At 44.0% G+C, this 20,879-nt stretch overlaps 1 protein-coding gene across 1 annotated transcript in view; it reads left to right on the top strand.

Moving 5' to 3' along the window:
* Positions 1-5,669: 5,669 nt before the first annotated feature.
* Positions 5,670-20,879, top strand: part of LOC309553056 (UDP-GlcNAc:betaGal beta-1,3-N-acetylglucosaminyltransferase 9-like) — a gene marked incomplete at its 3' end in the record, with an annotated part of 135,471 nt that continues 120,261 nt past the window's right edge. Inside the window, exon 1 of the mRNA XM_082253954.1 lies at positions 5,670-5,723. Coding sequence (XP_082110080.1) covers positions 5,688-5,723 — 36 coding nt within the window. The 5' untranslated portion in view covers positions 5,670-5,687. The remainder of the gene's footprint in view (positions 5,724-20,879) is intronic.

Genomic DNA, 20,879 nt, shown 5'->3' with positions numbered 1-20,879 from the left:
CTCCTGTTGATCACCCATATATGACTCTGGCTTGCCTCAAGGACTTTCCTATACTACCAGTCAGCCTTACTGTGTATGACCCCGGCTCACATTACGGACTTTGCTATCTTCTCCTTGTTGTGACCTTGGATAGTTCCTTTTTTCGCTACCTGCCTCATCCTCAGACTGACTACCAGTGTTTGATCCTCAGCCTGGACTGCTTCCATTTGTGCACAAGGTTGCCAAGTTCCTCTGGAACTCTCAAGAGACATCTGCTTTCCTGTGAGTCCTGTCTTCTTCAGCACCCTGTTGGCAACCAGTGCTACTTTGGGTGCTAAACCTCCTGTACCACCTTCAGGGGTGTGCCACACTAAGCCGCAAGGGGAGTCCTCTCAGCATCTTGGCTTCGGATCAGGTACATGACACTTTACTTAATAAGTTGCTGTGCAAACTATATAAATCCTTTATAATAATATTATTAATATTCAATGATGTGTAATTAGCAATTCAAATGAAAAAAACATAGGATAAGGAGTTTCACCCGAAGCAATGACACCATTTCCTACACTAATTCTACAGTAGACGGGTGGAATCATTACAGGTGTGGAACCGATCCAGGCATTCATTTTGTCAGCATGTAATATGGAAATTATGAAGCTGATAATCTGGACAGGATCCAGCCCTTGTAAAGATGGAAAAGATAGGAAAATCCAGAGAGAGAGGAAGGGGAGAAGGTCAAAAACAGAGATGTATAGTAACTAAGTAGAAATACTTCACTACTGTACTTAAGTACTGAAAGGCGGTATCTGTACTTTCCTAGAGTAGAATTTTTTTCTCCTACTTCCACTTTTACTTCACTACATTTGTTCGATGATTTTAATATTTCTACTCCGATATTTTCTTTTTGTGCTGCATAGTTACTCGTTACCATTATAAAAATTACCACTGCCAGAACAGTAGATGGCAGGTTTCATGAACCTCAAAACATGTGTATTATCAGCGCATACGAAAATAAAAGCTACTGTATGTATAAATAAAAGCTGCATTTGGAATAATAAAAAACAATATGATGTTCAAACTTTTGACTTCTTATTTTAATAACTACATAACACAGTACTTGTACTTTTACTTTCAGTACTTGAGTAGCAAATTTTTTTAAAAAATTACTTGCAATACTTAAGTACAAAAAATGTTGAATACTTTAGTACTTCTACTCAAGTCACTTTTTGATCGAGCGCTTCCACTTCTACTCAAGTCACTTTTTGATCGAGCACTTCCACTTCTACTCAAGTATGGGTTTCGAGTACTTTATACAACTCTGGTCAAAAGGAAATATCAAACCAAAAAATGGAGGAAGACTTTGCTGACATGGCCAGGGACAGGTTTGGGCAGATGAAGACTGCGAAAGACTTGCCACTGTGAGTCTGAGATATGGTTGCTCACTGTATACCTGGGAACTTTTAGAAGCTGGTGAGCCTAAGATCCTGCTCCTGATTATTCTGGGTAGGGCTCTCTGTGCAGCAGGGAGGCTGGGTGGTTGTGAGGACAGAGTATTGTATTCCTGTAAAGCTCTTTTGGCACATACTTAAACACTAGCTTTACTGGTTGGGTGGCAAAGCTTCGTCTGAACTAAACTAAACTCCCAATGGTTTGGGGCCCAACTAATCTTTTTGATTAGTCAGCTGGTTGATGACCCCTTAGTCGGAATGCAGAGAGTTCCACAGTTTAGAGGCTGAATGTAGAGGTCATGAGCCTGAGATTCTGCCCCTGATTCTGGGTAGGGCTCTCAGTGCAGCAGGGAGGCTGGGTGGTTGTGAGGACAGCGTATTTTATTCCGGTAAAGCTCTTTACTGGCACATACTTAAACACTAGCTTTACTGGTTGGGTGGCAAAGCTTCGTCTGAACTAAACTAAACTCCCAGTGGTTTGGGGACCAACTAATCTTTTTGATTAGTCAACTGGTTGATGACCCCTTAGTCGGAATCCAGAGAGTTCCACAGTTCAGAGGCCGAATGTAGAGGTCATGAGCCTGAGATTCTGCCCCTGATTCTGGGTAGAAGTGATAAGGAGGCTAAGTGGCTGTGAGCGCAGTGTGTTCAGTAAAACTATATATTGGCACATCATTAAACACCAGTTTTACTGGTGGGATGGCAATGCTTTGCCTGAGCCAGATGGAACTCCCAGTGGTTTAGAGACCATCTAATCCTTTTCATTAGTCAGTTGTCTGATGACCTTCTGGACCAAATCCAGAGAGTTCCATGGTTTAAAAGTTGGTAAACTTGAGATACTACTCCTGATTCTGGGAAGGGCTTTTGGAGCAAGAGAGTGCCTGGGTGGCTATGAGGACAGTGTATTCCAGTAAAAAAAAGAGCTATTTACTGGCTCATGCTTGAGCATTGCTTTGCATGAGCCAAATAGAACTCCTAGTGGTTTGAAGATCAACTAATCGTTTTAATTAGTCAGCTGGATGATGACCCTCTGGCCGAAATCCAGAGAATTCCATTTTTTTGAAGGCCAAATTTTAGAAGTCATTGATCCTGAAATTCCGCCCCCGATTCCACAGGGAGGCTGGGTGGCTGTATGGATGGTGTATTCCAGTGAAAAACTCTTTACTGGCACTTGAACACCAGTTTTACTGGTTGACCCCAATGGTACTTCTAAAGCAGTGGAGACCAGCTAATCTTATACATTAGCAAGCTGGTTAATGAATCTCCAGCCTGTAAGGGTAGGGTGTTGGGGTGGTCATCACATCCCTCATGTTCCCCTCCACGTTGGTGCAGATACAGTATATAGAGAGATGTGTATCCTGCAGAGCTGACGCTCTATTATACAGAAGGATACAGATACAGTATATAAAGAGATGTGTGTCCTGCAGAGCTGACGCTCTATTATACAGAAGGATACAGATACAGTATATAGAAAGGTGAGGGTTCTGCAGAGCTGATGCTCTATTATACAGAAGGAGGATACAAATACCATATATAAGTAGATGAGTATTCTGCAGGGCTGACACTCTAATATATAGAGAGGATACACATACAGTATATAGAACAATGTGTGTCCTGAAAAGCTGACACTCTATTATTCAGAGCAGATACAATATTTGGAGGGATGTGTGTCCTGCAGAGGTGACGATCTATTATACAGAAGGATACAGATAAAATATATAGAGAAGTGTATGTCCTGCAGAGCTGACACTCTATTATACAGAAGGATACAGATACAGTATATAGAGAGATGTGTGTCCTGCAGAGCTGATGCTCTACTATACAGAAGGATACAGATACAGTATATAGAGAGATGTGTATCCTGCAGAGCTGACGCTCTATTATACAGAAGAAAACAGATACAGTATATAGAGAGACGTGTGTCCTGCAGAGCTGATGCTCTATTATACAGAAGGATACAGATACAGTATATAGAGAAATGAGTGTCATGCAGAGCTGATGCTCTATTATACAGAAGGATACAGATACAGTATATAGAGAAATGAGTGTGCTGCAGAGCTGACACTCTATTATACAGAAGGATAGAGATACAGTATATAGAAAGGTGTGGGTTCTGCAGAGCTGATGCTCTATTATACAGAAGGAGGATACAAATACCATATATAGGTAGATGAGTATTCTGCAGGGCTGACACTCTAATATATAGAGAGGATACACATACAGTATATAGAACAATGTGTGTCCTGAAAAGCTGACACTCTATTATTCAGAGCAGATACAATATTTGGAGGGATGTGTGTCCTGCAGAGGTGACGATCTATTATACAGAAGGTTACAGTATATAGAGAAGTGTATGTCCTGCAGAACTGACGCTCTATTATACAGAAGGATACAGATACAGTATATAGAGAGATGTGTATCCTGCAGAGCTGACACTCTATTATACAGAAGGATGCAGATACAGTATATAGAGAAGTGTGTGTCCTGCAGAGCTGACACTCTATTATACAGAAGGATACAGTTTATAGAGAAGTGTATGTCCTGCAGAACTGACACTCTATTATACAGAAGGATACAGATACAGTATATAGAGAGATGTGTATCCTGCAGAGCTGATGCTCTATTATACAGAAGGATACAGTATATTGATAAGTGTGTGTCCTGCAGAGCTGACGCTCTATTATACAGAAGGATACAGTCAGATACAGTATATAGAGAAGTGTGTGTCCTGCAGAGCTGATGCTCTATTATACAGAAGGATACAGTATATAGAGAAGTGTGTGTCCTGCAGAGCTGACGCTCTATTATACAGAAGGATACAAATATAGTATATAGAGAGATGTGTATCTCGTGGAGCTGACGCTCTATTATACAGAAGGATACAGATACAGTATATAGAGAAGTGTGTATCCTGCAGAGCTGATGCTCTATTATACAGAAGGATACAGATACAGTATATAGAGAAGTGTGTATCCTGCAGAGCTGACGCTCTATTATACAGAAGGATGCAGATACAGTATATAGAGAAGTGTATGTCCTGCGGAGCTGACGCTCTATTATACAGAAAGATACAGATACAGTATATAGAGAGATGTGTATCCTGCAGAGCTGATGCTCTATTATACAGAAGGATACAGATACAGTATATAGAGAAGTGTGTGTCCTGCAGAGCTGACGCTCTATTATACAGAAAGATACAGATACAGTATATAGAGAGATGTGTATCCTGCAGTGCTGATGCTCTATTATACAGAAGGATACAGATACAGTATATAGAGAAGTGTGTGTCCTGCAGAGCTGACACTCTATTATACAGAAGGATACAGATACAGTATATTGAGAAGTGTTTGTCCTGCAGAGCTGACGCTCTATTATACAGAAGGATACAGTCAGATACAGTATATAGAGAAGTGTGTGTCCTGCAGAGCTGACGCTCTATTATACAGAAGGATACAGATACAGTATATAGAGACATGTGTATCTCACAGAGCTGACGCTCTATTATACAGAAGAAAACAGATACAGTATATAGAGAAGTGTGTGTCCTGGGGAGCTGACGCTCTATTATACAGAAGGATACAGATACAGTATATAGAGAGATGTGTGTCCTGCGGAGCAGACGCTCTATTATACAGAAGGATACAGATACAGTATATAGAGAAGTGTATGTCCTGCGGAGCTGACGCTCTATTATACAGAAAGATACAGATAAGGTATATAGAGAGATGTGTATTCTGCAGAGCTGATGCTCTATTATACAGAAGGATACAGATACAGTATATAGAGAAGTGTGTGTCCTGCAGAGCTGACACTCTATTATACAGAAGGATACAGATACAGTATATAGAGAAGTGTGTGTCCTGCAGAGCTGACGCTCTATTATACAGAAGGATACAGATACAGTATATAGAGAAGTGTGTATCCTGCAGAGCTGACGCTCTATTATACAGAAGGATACAGATACAGTATATAGAGACATGTGTATCTCACAGAGCTGACGCTCTATTATACAGAAGAAAACAGATACAGTATATAGAGAAGTGTGTGTCCTGGGGAGCTGACGCTCTATTATACAGAAGGATACAGATACAGTATATAGAGCGATGTTTGTCCTGCAGAGCTGGCACTCTATTATACAGAGGGAGGATCCGGAATCTGTTTGAAGAGGATTTTATAGAATAGATTAGTTGAGGATGAGGAAGTGCCATTTCCACCCTCCCTTTCTTTGGTGCAGAGCTGTCCCATCTTGCCAAGCAGAGGATGATCGAAGGATCTCTGCGGGGAGTTTTTATATCGGTAAGTCAAATGTTCACTTTTTTATCTGGAATATTTGATTCCAAATTGGGGAGTGTGCCAGGCATGGCTTAGGTCTGTGTACATCTATAGGAATCTGTGAATTATAACATCTCTTTATCACTCAGCGGGCAGAATGGTGATGTCCCATACCAGTATTGACATCATACTACTATTATGGATCTCACCGCAGCAAAACCTGGAGATCCTTTCAGATCATTAGCTTTATATATTATTTACATTGTATCTAAACCCAAAACTTTTTTTCTTTTTAGTTTTGGATGGAGTGGTGAGGGGGTCAGACCCCGAGCCAGGGTTATTACTGTTTGTGTCTCCTCTGGGGTGGTTCATCCTCTCTATTTGCCCTGATGTCACCAAGACAGAAAGTAATGGGTAATCTAAAACCCAAAGTCATCCCCGGAAAAAAAGGGGACGAGCTCCAATGGGGACACTTCTTCTTTCAGTGACAACTGTCTCACGGGCCCGGGGGGTTATCCTCACTTTGGAGACAGTCCCCTTACTCGGAATTATAGGAAATCTCCCTATTGGGGTGCAGATGAAAGAAAAAAAATGGACAGGGTTTAACCACCTAAGCCCCGGAAGATTTTACCCCCTTCCTGACCAGGGCCTATTTTGCGATTCGGCACTGCGTGATTTTAACGGACAATTGCGCGGGCATGCGACGCTGTACCTAAACGAATTTGACGTCCTTTTTTTCCCCACAAACAGAGCTTTCTTTTGGTGGTATTTGATCACCTGTGTGATTTTTTGATCATGCGCTATAAACAAAAAAAGAGCATCAATTTTGCAAAAATAACAATATTTTTCACATTTTTATATGAAATTCCCCCCCCAAAAAAATGTAAAAATCAAAATTTTTTAACATTTTCGGCCAATTTGTTTTATGCTACATATGTTTGGTAAAAAAAAATCACAAAAAGTGTATTTTGATTGGTTTGCGCAAAAGTTATCGCGTTTACTAACTAAGGGAAAGATTTTTGTCATTTTTGTTGTTTTTTTTTTACGCGTAATGGCAGCAATCTGCGATTTTTTTTGCGGTACTGCGACATTATCGGACCCTTGACTGACATTTTTGACACTTTTGGGGTTACCAGTGACATTGCTACAGTAATCAGTGCTATACATATGCACTGTTACTGCAAAATGACACTGGCAGTGAAGGGGTTAACTTTTTTTTGAGAGGGAGGGGTAATGTGTGTCCCTAGGGGCGTGATTCTAACTGTGATTGGCTGTGGCTTGAGGTGTGGGAACAGTGATCAACGGTCCTACATAGTAGAACCGTATGATCACTATTCCTACACAGGGGAGAATGACAGGCGGCTTGTTTACATTAGCCGCCTGCCTTTCTCCTGCTCTAACGGACGATCGCGAGTGACCGGCGGACATCGGGTCCGCCGGTCACACGCGCGCGGGGGGTCCGTGACCGCACGGGAGCGCGCCTCCGGGGGGGCGCGCTCACTCCCTAGACCCTCCCAGGCTAGCGACGTAGTACTACATCGCTTTGCCTGTGAGGGGCTGACCGCCGCAGTAAATAGTCGTGCGGCGGTCGGCAAGCGGTTAAAGCTCCACCACTGACCTCACCCCCGCTCATCACACAAAGCCCCCCTGGAATTTTTAAACCTTATACATACTTTTTTTTTTTTCAAGGTTTTCTTGGCAGTCCTATGCTGCCACTGCATTTTACTTTTGCAGTGGGCATTCTTCCAGGACTGAGCAGCCCTTATTTAATGAAGCATGAGCTCCTTCAGTTCTCCAGTACTGTGAGGCAAGCCTGGATAATGACGGGCCCCCTGGGTGAGGTGTAAATGACTGGTTCACAATTCTGCCCTGAGGATCTTCAGCAATGAACCATGGAGGAAACATGGAGAGGATAAGTGAAGATTGAAAATATTTTTTTCATACAGGGGGATGGAGGGGAGGTCTACTATCATACCCCTCTGTGTATCATACCCCTCTGTGTTCCTTATACAGTATCCAATGTTGAGTTCCCAATAGGATGTAAAGAAGATGCGACAGAGGGGAGCTCCTCTAGGTTATGGTAAGTCCAATATAAATTTATGAGTCTTGATAAAAATTCAGAAGAAAAGTCAACGCTTTTCAGGGGCTCATTATTCCCCTTCATCAGGGATTGGCAGTGATAGAGGAAGTACTGCCCAATAAAAAATTGTCTAGGATTAGCAAAGCTGAACTGACACTCACGTTGCCTATTATGCTAATCCAAGACAATTTAATTGTCTGGTATGTCTTCTATCATTGCCAGTACACAAGCCCTGAAGAAAGGGGAGTTGTGAGCCCCCGAAACACGTTGGTTGTGCCTTCTGAATCTATATCCAGACTGTGACGGGACTCACCATCACTGGGAGTGAAAGACAGGTACTTAATGGACACTGAGAATATGGTTTAGATTGCTTCCAATGGGACAGTAAAATTTGTCAGCCATGTATCTTGAGAAATATGTGAGAACTATTCCTGGCCTGTTTGATTCTAAACATGTACATTGAAAGAGCTAATCACATTGGCCTCTGTTCCATGTTCTTCAATGTCAGAGACAGACAGTCTGTCACTGGCGGTCTCTTCCTATTGTCTGTGTAATGAGGTGCGATGTGTATTCTGTTAAGCCTGCCTGTACCATTGTTAATGAACTCACATATTGTTTCTGTCCAGATGGCTAGATAATTAGTTCAGGTTAATTCTATTTCTATATACAATTTCATCTGCATAGGATAATGTAATCAGGCATGTGGCCTGATGGGGTAATTTGATCAGAAGGGGGATGTCCATGCTGTATATAAACTGTTTGAGTTGTTCAATAAAGGAAAAGGTTCCAGAACAAGCTAAGTTGTCGGCTAGCTTTGTAAGGGGGCGGCTGGAATATTTGATATCTATGTTCAAGACTGAAGGAAGCTGTATACTGATGGATGTCCACAAGCACAGTGTGGGTTGAGGGTTCCGTTACACAGACTAATAAATGTATACTGTAGACTTGAGGCACTCTCTTCTGTTGCATCTTCTTTGGACCGTTCTGGGGACCCATATGGAAACCCTGTGTTAATCCTAGACTGTTTATATTATACTTTCTGATCGCTGCCAGTACACAAGCCCACATGAAAAGGAGTTGTGAGACCCCGAAAGGTATTAGGCATACCCTGTGAATTTTTATAAAGACTAATAAATTTATACTGGACTGTGATGGAACCGTCCAGCACCCCGCTTTGGTGCTTCCGACAAGATAAAGCTTCCTCCAGTCTGGACCCAGGAACCAGGTATTATGACAAAATATGGCATAGCGCCCAAGAATCTAGGCGACACTAGCTTAGGTGCTCTGGGACTGGAACTGGCCTTATTGTAAAATCACACAGAATATATAGCATACCACATGAGGTGAGCCTAATCACATTATCGTATGCAAAGGAACATGTATGCAGAAATATAAATAACATAGCTAAGGAACAGCCAAAATCAACAGTATGCTAATCCACATCTAGCAACTAATAGCTGACAGTGATCTAATTAACATTAACAAATTGACAGCTAGCGACTTAAACCAACCTAGGTGACCCAGTCCACAACCCTGGATACAAAGCACATTGCACATTATTATAAGCATAAACACTTAACATTCCACAATGGGAGAATAAGCTCATCTCCAAGGGAGGATTAGACAGACAGAAACAAAAGGTGACTCATTTAACAATGGACATGCACACCTAAAAGGCTCACAATATGACAAAGACACTTAACACATAACATCTTAAACAGATTTTATCAGGAGACCCCAGATTTAGGTTGATGATATGAACATCTGCTCTGAGTATCACAATCTAAAGCAGTCATTGCTGGTTTTGGGCATAGAGGCCCTAAGTATGTATCTGGGTTCCCAAAGTCTGTGTGATTTGGGGATACATGGACTTAAATCAGAAACAAGACCGCTCCAAGTGTCCCCCAGGCACACAGCTCTCAAAGAGTAATGTTCCCTAATAAGCCAGGGCCCATTTGTCAGTAGGCAAGAGGCTGCCTTGCAGTCCTCTCCAAAAGCCCCTGTCCTGCGTGGGTCTGTCACAGTGGATCTACTGTAAACGTGTGACCCTCGTTTCTTTTGCACTTTTTTAGACAGCTTCTGGGACCTGTAGGGAGACCCTGTATGTTAGAGAGAGCACACACTTAATGACACCTACCCTTGGGTCTGATGGTCCACCAAAAATTTCCAATTAGGATGCAATAGCATAGATTCGAATTTTGCTTGTTGGCATGAGATAGTGCCACCCAATATAGACCTTATTTACTAAAGACAAAGGTTTGATCCATGGTTCAGGAGCAATGACCGCCTGCAAGTTTGCTAGGTGTGTTTACTGTAAGCTTTCTATGTGCACAGATTCTGGTGATCTTGTCAAGTTGAGCATATGATGCAATGATTATAGTGGCAGGTGGCAGCAATGAAGTTTAACATTGATAGATTGTAAGCTCTTATGTACTGTCTCCCTTTATATTGTAAATAATAATAATAATTACTGACTATATTGGGAGACCTCACCTTCCATCTATTTACTGCCATAGCTCAGACTTGGTGCACTAAGGTTCTGGATGGGGCTGAGAGGGGTCTGGAAAACTTTGGATAGGGTTAAGTGTCACTGTGGGGGGTTGGAAGTTTTAGAAGGTTTAGATTAGTGGACTTTGCAGCAGATTTGGTGACCCTCTGGGGAACAAGATTTCTGGAGTGGCGCTTGGGGATGCAGAGAGGATGGGGTCTATGGAGTGGGCTGTGTGTTTTTCCAGATGGCTAAGGAGTTTTTTTTGGGGCACTGTGGGAGACTGTAGGGCACTCGGGGGCTGGTAGGCACTGTGGGACACTGTTGGAGGTGCTATTGGGAGGGGGGGTAGAGAATCTTCAGAAGGTTAGTGCACTGGGGGAGGTTGGGGATTTGTCAAAAACTGTCTCTGTGTTTTTACTATTTTTTGACACTTGTTTGGTAAATGGGTATGGGTACTATCTAATAACATGGGGGCAGGATCTGGAGCCCCCCTAAAAGGGGATTCCAGATTCTAATTAGCCCCCTGCCCACAGACAATGAAAACTACAGCCCAGGGTTGTCAGAAAGAGGCACTTGTCCCCATTCCCATGTTGAAGGCATGTGACCTGGTCTCCCCTGCCCCCCCCCCCCCCTGTCTTGGACTGCCAGGCTGCATGCTCGGATAAGGGTCTGGTATGGATTTTGGAAGGGACCCCATGCTGTTTCTTTTTTTTTATTTCTGCTGTAAGTTTTCCCCTAAAATCCATACAAGACACGAAGGGCCTGGTATGGACTGGGGTGGGGGGGGACCCTACGCCGTTTTTTTTTAACATTTCTCTATTGCCGGGCAGTTGCCAGCATTATTTTCTTTACATTCATCTGTCAGTAGGGAAGCTTGCTGACAGATGATTACTCATGCTTGTTAAGGATGCGGGCGAGTGGCTTCCCGGCATGATGCTTAACAACCAGTTATTTCTTCAGACAGAATTCAAATCTGTCAATCAATTCTCGACCGATCCAAATTCTAAATCATTGGAATTTGTTAGAAAAGTAATAAACTAAACAAATTTTAATGGATTTTTAACGGATTTCAACGAATCTCCAAATAACCAAGAATTCGTCCAAATTTGTATTCGGGCCGAAACAAATTGCACACATCTAGTTATGGGTACTGTGGGCTATGGAGGATCTTAGGGGGCACTATAGGACTTTGGAGCACTTGGGAAGTTGGGGGCATGGTGGGCTGTGGAGGACCTGAGGGGGCACTGTGGGAAGTCGTGACACTTAGGAAGTTGGGGATATGGTGGGCTGTGGAGGATCTCAGGGGGCACTATTGGGAGGTTGGGGCACTTGTGAAGTTGGGGGCACTGTGGTCTAAAGAGGATCTAAGAGGATGCTGTAGGAGGTTGGGGCACTTGTGAAAATGGGGGCACTGTGGGCTGTGGAAGATCTCAGAGGGCACTGTAGGAGGTTAGGGCACTTGGGAAGTTGGGGGCACTGTGGGCTGTGGAGGATTTCATGGAACATTGTAGCAGATTGGGGCACTTGTGAATTTGGGGGCACTGTGGTCTGTGGAGGATCTCAGGGGGCACTGTGGAAGGTTGGGGCACTTAGGAAGTTGGGGGCATGGTGGGCTATGGAGGATTTCATGGAACATTGTAGGAGATTGGGGCACTTGTGAACTTGGGGGCACTGTGGTCTGTGGAGGATCTCAGGGAGCACTGTGAGAGGTTAGGGCACTTGGGAAATCGGGGGCACTGTGGATTGTGGAAGATCTCAGGGGGCACTGTGGGAGGTTAGGTCACTGTGGGCTATAGAGAATCTCAGGAGGCACTGTAGGAGGTTGGGGCACTTGTGAAGTCGTGGGCACTGTGGGCTGTGGAGGATCTCAGGGGCACTGTGGGAGGTTGGGGCATTTAGGAAGTTGGGGGCATGGTGGGCTGTGGAGGATTTCATGGAACATTGTAGGAGATTGGGGCACTTGTGAATTTGGGGGCACTGTGGTCTGTGGAGGATCTCAGGGAGCACTGTGAGAGGTTAGGGCACTTGGGAAATCGGGGGCACTGTGGATTGTGGAAGATCTCAGGGGGCACTGTGGGAGGTTAGGTCACTGTGGGCTATAGAGGATTTCAGGAGGCACTGTAGGAGGTTGGGGCACTTGTGAATTCGGGGGCACTGTGGGCTGTAGAGGATCTCAGGGGGCACTGTGGGAGGTTGGGGCACTTGTGAAGTTGGGGGCATGGTGAGCTGTGGAGGATCTCAGGGGGCACTTGTGAAGTTGGGGGCATGTGGGGTTGTGGAGGATCTCAGGAGGCACTGTGGGAGGTTGGGGCACTTGTGTAGTTGGGGGCACGGTGGGCTTCGGAGGATCTCATGGGGCACTGTGGGAGGTTGAGGAACTTGAAAAGTTGGGGGCACTGTGGGCTGTGGAGGATCTCAAGGAGCACCGGGAGAGGTTGGGGTACTTGGAAAGTTGGGGGTACTGTGGGCTTTGGAGGATCTCAGGGGGCACTGTGGGAGGTTGGGGCACTGTGGGCTGGGGAATATCTCAGGGGGCACTGTGGGAGGTTGTGGCACTTGTGAAGTTGAGGGCACTGTGGTCTGTGGAGGATCTCAGGGGGCACTGTGGGAGGTTGGAGCACTTGGAAAGTTGAGGGCACTGTGGGCAGTGGAGGATCTTAGGGGGCACTGGTGGAGGTTGGGGCACTTGGAAAGTTGTGGGCTGTGGGGGATCTCAGGGAGCACAATGAGAGGTTGACCAGTTATTATACCATTAGGCAAGTCTCATTAATCTTAAGCTGGATACACACTATACAATTTTCTTTCGATTTTTTTCCCTTAGATTCACCAAAGCTATATCACTATATCATATGGGGTCAAGCCTAAACACTTTCAATTGGTATGCAAGCAGACAGGCCCTTGCACTACATAGTTGAAGGTAAATCTAAAGGAAATGGAACAACATTAGTTGTAGAGTGTGTATCCAACTTTACTCAAGGCCATATTTGTTGTAGACACTTTTATGAGGAGTTCTTTTGCGATCAAACACAAAAGCCTAAAGAGTCCATCTATGTACTTTTTGTGACTCCAGAGTGTTATGAATGTAGGCATCTGCCTTTGATGTTTTACGACACGGTTGGGACATTGTCTTGTATGATTTGATCAAGGTGGACATGTTTGCATATCCAGAACGCCTGTTGACTTTTGTTGCTTGCATACAAGTTTCTATTCAAGACATTAAAGAGCAATCATGGATACATTGCCATAGACACAGAGATGCAGTTATGTATATAGACTTTATGATTTTTTTTCAGGAGTAAATTTCATGGACCCAATGGGGGCTCACTGTACTTTATGTGTGAGGGATGTTAACAGGAGAATTGTCAGGATTTGGACCACAAAGTCCATGGCAGCAGATACCAGTATTTCCTTCAAGTACTTTGAAGAACAATTTTCCTAAATTCAGATAACATAGGTAATAGGTATAACCCAATGAACATATTTTCTTCTTAGCACTTTCTGTCCTGGTTAAAGGTTGGGTTAACTCTACAGGCCTGCATGAATGCATTCCCGACATATGCGGGATAGCAACGGTGTAACGGAACAGGGCACCCCTGACCGAGTACCTCCGTTGACAGATGCTCCTAGTGCTTCCCGAGGGGCTCCAAGCACTCCACCAGACACCGTAACCACTTCAGACCCCACGAACCGCCGCAGCTTGGTTAGGGTCTCGCAATCTCCAACCCACCCTGGACCAACGACAAGGCTCCAGGTTCCTGTGGGTGAACCTCCTTTCCCCAGAGAGTGCAGCACGAACAAGCTCTTACAAGAGCTTAGTGGTTCTCTAAGGGAGTATGGAGGACATAGCAATCCCTTGCAGCAGATTCCCCCAAAAAGAGACAGGACTCTAGATTGAGGGTGAACTAACTCTAGAACAACTTTATTAAACAAGAAAACAGACTTATATACAGTTTTCACCCACAAGGTTACCACCAGGTGGACCTTGTTGAATACTGGACATAACATTCACCATCCAATAGGAACAGAGTTTAAAGCCCCGTACACACGCAACGATTATCGGCCGACCGATCTCCCGACTTTTGTCCAAGTTGTGTTTTGTTGGTTGGAATGTGCACACGAATTTTCTCGGCCAACAAAATTCTACTTCAGAACTGATGTCATGTGTTGGTTTGCTTTCTTTGTGTTTTTTCTTCACTGAGCATGCCCAGACTTGCTCATCAGATTTTTCCCTGTCGAAATCTGTACTGACTGCACGAAAATCGGCCGTTATGTTGACGGCCAACAAAAACTTTATAGTCTGCACACCAGATTTTTTTCGGCCGCAAAATCGGAGTTGGTTGTCCTAAGCATCATACTAACAAGCCGAAAATCGGCAGATCGGACGTTGGCCGAAAAGTCCCTGCCAATTTTCGACGCGTGTGTACGGGGCTTTACACTCTCATACAGTGTACAAAATATACAATGTGGGACAATCCCCCCTCCCACTTAGCATCCAATCCACATATCTTTATACATCCCATGATACGTTTCTCTTAAGGCAGACAGACAGAACAATGGGAGGTTATTAGCACTTAACAATGAGACAGGGCAATCCACATTCCCTCCCAATACACAAACAAAAGGAAAACCTTTCTGACATTGAAAGATGTGTAATATACACAGCATTTAGGAATTACAGATTTCATGGCAAATGGGAATAAATCTTAATATTTCTATATGGAGATATTGCTGACAAATATTTAAGCAATCCAAACCATTACTTATCTGTCTTTCAGTCATAGTGACGGTTAGTACCGTCACAAACGGTATAATTTACCAAAAAAGCTCCACCTTTTAACATTTAAAAATCATCCTTGACATCAAGTCCCATGATTTTGCCTAGGCTAGGATAATATTATAAAATAAAGAAAGGTATGGGGCTACTAAATCAAATCCATAATTCATATAACATATCAAAAACCATAAATCAAACAGTGCACTCTTGTGAAAGTCCCAAAAAATATAACCGAATCTTCATAAAACAATCCAATCACTGCGAGGAAAGATGTGTGCTGCTTGTATCTCTCCTTACACCAAAACAAAGTATGTATAAAAATGCACATTCACCAACCATCAATACAAATCACGCCTTATATTAATCCAGCTCCTTGATCACCAGCCTCAAGGAGGATCCTGCAGTGATATCAGCTCTCTAGCCCACGGAATTCTCCAGATAGCTCTCTTTCACATATATCTCAATAAATCAGACCCAGAAAAGGTATAATAAAGGATCATAGTCATAGGCGTGCGAAGGGGGGGGTGTGCCAGGTGTTCCTGGGCACACCTTAATCACTATGTGCAGTGCCAATTCCCCTATTGCCCGGGCTTCCTCCGTGTTGGCCCTCCCCCCATCCCACAGTGCTGCTGGTTCCCCTCTCCCCCCAGCTGCTGTGGGGAATGCTTCAGGATAGACAGTGAGGGAAGGGGCCAGTAAATATGTAATCTACCAGCCCTTTCCTTTTCTAAATGAACACAGTGAACATACTCACTCACTGTGTTCATTCATAGCCAAAGCATAGTAAACTTTGTTTGCTATGCTTCCATTTGTGAATGAACAGGAAGCCGCTCAGTACAGAGCCCTTCCCATTCATTCACTGTCCAGTGCAGCTGAGGCTGCAGAGAAAGGCATTTGTGTTTAAGCTTTGGGGGGAACACCCTAATGCAATAGGCTGCGCACACCTATGATCATAGTGCAGTACTTTTATTTAAAATTTTAACCAAACATAAGAAATAATAAAATGCGCACTTACTTTTAATGGTGCTACAAGTCAGCACCAAAATATACAGCCTCGATGTCTGCTTGCCGTGTACTCCAGGAATGGTGTGCGTTCCAGCAGCCAGATGTGATGCCCGAGGTAAACCGGTAGTGATGGCAGCGACGGCAGACGGGCATCCTCTAAGCATTTCGCGGTGTTCGCGTCGTAAGGAAGTTGGCTGATCTGTGGCATGTACTGTATTTGTGACAGCCAAGAATGGCACAAGCATGACCATTTACATGAAACTGCCAGCTGGCTCCCCAGTCCAGGAAGTACTGGGTGACCCTGGATGATGCCTGATTAAAGTTGGCTCCATCCTTCTGTATAGAGAAGTAGATGTCAGGGGAGTACTGTCAGGAGCTTCCTTGGAAAGTAGCCGTAGTCCCTGCTCTCTCCCTACTCCACCAAAACCTCTTTCTATCGCTGACACTGCCTCTGTCAGTTGGGGAACCTGTGCCTGCCCTGTCCACTTGCATCAAGGGCACCAAACGTAGGGGTCAGAGCCTCAAATAGGCTCTGCTTGACCGAAGATGACCGCTAGGGTCACATGGGGCATGTGCATCCAACTGGATCACTGCCAAAGGTGACCGAAGAAATCATTAACTTCCTCTCTCATCTGCATTGCTGCTGAGGTCAAGCACCACTTGGAGCGGAGAATATAGATTGAGCCTGCCTGCTTTTCTTGGGAGAGACTAAAGGCTGCCATAACTGCCTCTTTCTGAATATACCTATTTCCTGATCCACTGGGGTCAATACTTTAAGTCACTGACTAGGAACAAATATGCAGATTAGAAAAATCGGAGTAAATTTCTTATTTGTATATTTGGGGTGGGTCCTGTCCCTTGGCTGCTCCAGCAGCCAATCACAGATTCAGTCCAGTCTCCTCTTTCCCTACAACTGCCACTCAAGCATAGAAGAGAAAAAAAACAGCTCCATGCGGGTGTCAGCACTTGCTGAACAAAATTTAAAGGGCCCAGCCAGAGTTACACTATTCCCTCCACCAAACATATCTTTGGTCCTCCAAAAATCACATTTGTACACTTCATTTTTACCTACACGCTTCATAACAGAGAAGCAAACAACAGTTTCACAAAATAACCATATCTTTTTGGTGAGACTTATCTTGTGGAACCCTCTTACATAAGATACAAGCAGGTGAACTTCCTACCATGGTGTGTTGAGGACAGGGGTATCACTCACTGTCTCAATGATTCGAAACACTTTAGTAGTAATATCCTCTGCATAACTGCTTTCTCTTGGTTCTGCCATTTGTTCTACCATACAATTGATCTGTCACTTTGCCCTTTGCTCTCTTTGCTCCAGCATTTTTCTCCAATGTGACTTCTAAAGGCTGTGAAAAGAACGTGTCTTCTGGACCCAGAGTCTCCATATTTTTCTCATGCCCACAGGGCACCTCTGTTGGCTCTGGCATTGTCCCTGTTAGGGCCATCTTGATAAACTAGATGCAATATGGGGTGCACCGTATCTGGCAATGAATTACATCTGGAGGCAACTGGAGCTAATAGTCATTCCTCCAGATCCATGTTGGCCCCCCATGATCAAAGAACATCTTGTGGATCAAAAGACAAATTGATCTGCAGGTATCCATCCCATAGGTAATTCTTTGCTCCAGTGCCCTGGATCTCTAGGCTTTTCAACTGCCTGCCACATGTACTTCAGAAGCTTGTTGCCCAAGTTTCTGTAGATCAAGGCCATTTGAGTACCTTAAAGCGGTAGTAAACTGCATTTTTTTTTAAACCCTGTAAGACAATTGCATAATGTGCTAGTATACATCACATACTAGCTCACTATGAAATACTTACCTTAGAACAAAGCCTTCCAGTGGCGCACTGTCGCCACTGAAGGCGCTTCCATCTTCACCCAGTCTTCCTTCTGGGTGAAGTCGCCAGACACTCCCCTTTCTCGGCGGCGCGCGTGCGCCGCCGGAGGCTCGCTCCCGCTGTATTCAGTCACAACGGGAGTCGGGCCAGGGGAGGAGCAGCGGCGATCGCCGCTGCTCTTCCCCGATCGACGGGGAATCGAGTCTTGAGATCCGCCCGCTTGTGTAAACAGAGCGGGCGGATCTCCTAAGTGACAGGCAGGGTCAGATTGCAGGGTTCAGCATAGCTGAACATGCGATCTGTCCTTGTGTCACTCAGTCACCTCCCCCCACACACGTCAGTAAGCACCAGGCATACATTAACCCCTCCCTCTCCAATAAAATTAACCCCTTCCCTTCCAGTGTCATTTTTACAGTAACAGTGCATATATATAGTACTGATTACTGTAGTAATGTCACTGGTACCCCCAAAAGTGTCAAAAATGTCAAGGGTCCGATCTGTCCGCCGCAATGTCACAGTCCCGCAAAAAAAATCGCAAATCGCCGCCATTACTCGTTAAAAAAAATACGCTTATTGTGATTTTTTTTACCAAACATAGGTAGCAGAAAACAAATTGGCCAAAAATTTAAAAAAATTTAGATTTTTACATTTTTTTTGGGGGGGGGGGGGAATTTCATGTAAAAAAATGTGAAAAATATTGTTATTTTTTCAAAATTGTAGCTCTTTTTTTGTTTATAGCGCAAAAAGTAAAAATGGCACAGGTGATCAAATACCACCAAAAGAAAGCTCTGTTTTTTCGGAAAAAAAAAATGTAAATTTCGTTTGGGTACGGCGTTGCATGACCGCGCAATTGTCAGTTAAAGTCGCACAGTGCCGAATCGCAAAAAGTGGCCCAGACGTAAGACAGCAAAATCCTCTTGGTAAAGTGGTTAAATGAGGGGTTCGGGTATAGGATAATCTAAAACGATTAGTACTAAGCATTTAGAGGGCCATCTTCTCCTTAATTTTGTAGGCATTTGAAAGTCTAAAGCTTCACAACTGGGGACCAGAGATGTAGAGTAACTAAGTAGAACTACTTCACTACTTTACTTAAGTACCGAAATGCGGTATCTGTACTTTCCTAGAGTAGAATTTTTTTCTCCTACTTCCACTTTTACTTCACTACATTTTTTCAATGATTTCAATACTTCTACTCCGATATTTTTTTTTGTGCTGCATAGTTACTCGTTACAATTATAAAAATTACCACTGCCAGAACAGTACTGTAGATGGCAGGTTTCATGAAGCTCAAAAAAATGTGTATAATGTCATGTGTACTTTTGACTTTTGACTTCTTTCTTTAATAACTTTAACTTTAATAACTTTAACTTTAATAAACTTTTGACTTCTTTCTTTAATAACTACATAACACAGTACTGGTACTTTTACTTTCAGTACTTGAGTAGCATTTTTTTTTTTTAAAAAACTACTTGCAATACTTAAGTACAAAAAATAATGAATACTTTAGTACTTCTACTCAAGTCACATTTTGATCGAGCACTTCCACTTCTACTCAAGTCACTTTTTGATCGAGCACTTGTACTTTTACTCAAGTATGGGTTTCGAGTACTTTATACAACTCTGCTGGGGACCATGGGGAAATTCTCCTTGACATCTGGTTACTTTGCACCAATGCACAACTGCTGGTACCCAGTGCAAGCTCCAGTACACAGTCAAAGAGACCAGTTTAGGGTCTTTACTCACAAGCCCCCAGGACAGTGGCCACCTTCTAGATTAGTCTAGTGAGTGAGACAGTCCTTCTCCAGACCTGATCCCTTGTAGTGAGGTCCTCTTATCAGCTTCCAACAAAGTCCATCCAGGCCCTCATCCCTGACACCACGGAGGCTTCTAAAACACCTGCATAGTCCATAGGCTGATTGGAAACAGCAGCCCCTCGGGTTTTGGAATCCTTCTGGGCAGAAGCCCCCCCCCCCACCTCCCCAGTGCTCTTCTCTAAAATTACAGAAGCTGCCCCCCCCCCCCCCACAAACAGAGCTTTCTTTTGGTGGTATTTGATCACCTGTGCGATTTTTACTTTTTGCGCTATAAACAAAAAAAGAGCGACAATTTTGAAAAAATAACAATATTTTTCACATTTTTTTATATGAAATTCCCCCCCCAAAAAAATGTAAAAATCAAAATTTTTTATCATTTTAGGCCAATTTGTTTTCTGCTACATATTTTTGGTAAAAAAAATCGCAATAAGCGTATTTTGATTGGTTTGCGCAAAAGTTATTGCGTTTACTAACTAAGGGAAAGATTTTTGTCGTTTTTGGTGGGTTTTTTTTAACGCGTAATGGCGGCGATCTGCGATTTTTTTTTGCGGGACTGCGACATTGCGGCGGACAGATCGGACCCTTGACTGACATTTTTGACACTTTTGGGGGTACCAGTGACATTACTACAGTAATCAGTGCTATACATATGCACTGTTACTGTAAAAATTACACTGGCAGGGAAAGGGTTAACTTTATTAGAGATCAGGGGGTTAAGTGTGTCCCTAAGGGCATGCTTCTAACTGTGTGGGGGCGTGGCTTTTGATGTAACCACAGAGACATACGATCCTACATAGCAGGATCGTATGATCTCTGCAGTTACACCAGGGGGAATGACAGATGGCTTTGTTTACATCAGCCGCCTGCCTTTCTCCCTCTCCAGCGGGAGATCGCGAGTGATGGGCGGACATCGGAGCCGCCGGTCACTCGCGCGGGGATGGCAGTGAACGAGCGGAGCGGGAGCGCACCTCCGGCGGCGCGCGCTCGCCCCCTATTGGCTCGCGGGCGAGTGACGTACCGATACGTCACTTTGCCAAGGGGGGGCTGACCGCTGCAGTATATGTACTTGCGGGGGTCGGCAAGTGGTTAATGATTTTTTGCTTGTAGAAAACTTTAACAGGAGAGGGGTTAGGGCATGGGATACTCCAAAACAATTAGT

The sequence above is a fragment of the Pelophylax lessonae genome (assembly GCF_965119305.1).
Source record: "Pelophylax lessonae genome assembly, chromosome: 4".
NCBI lineage: Eukaryota > Metazoa > Chordata > Amphibia > Anura > Ranidae > Pelophylax > Pelophylax lessonae.
This window is presented reverse-complemented; position numbering and strand designations above follow the sequence as displayed.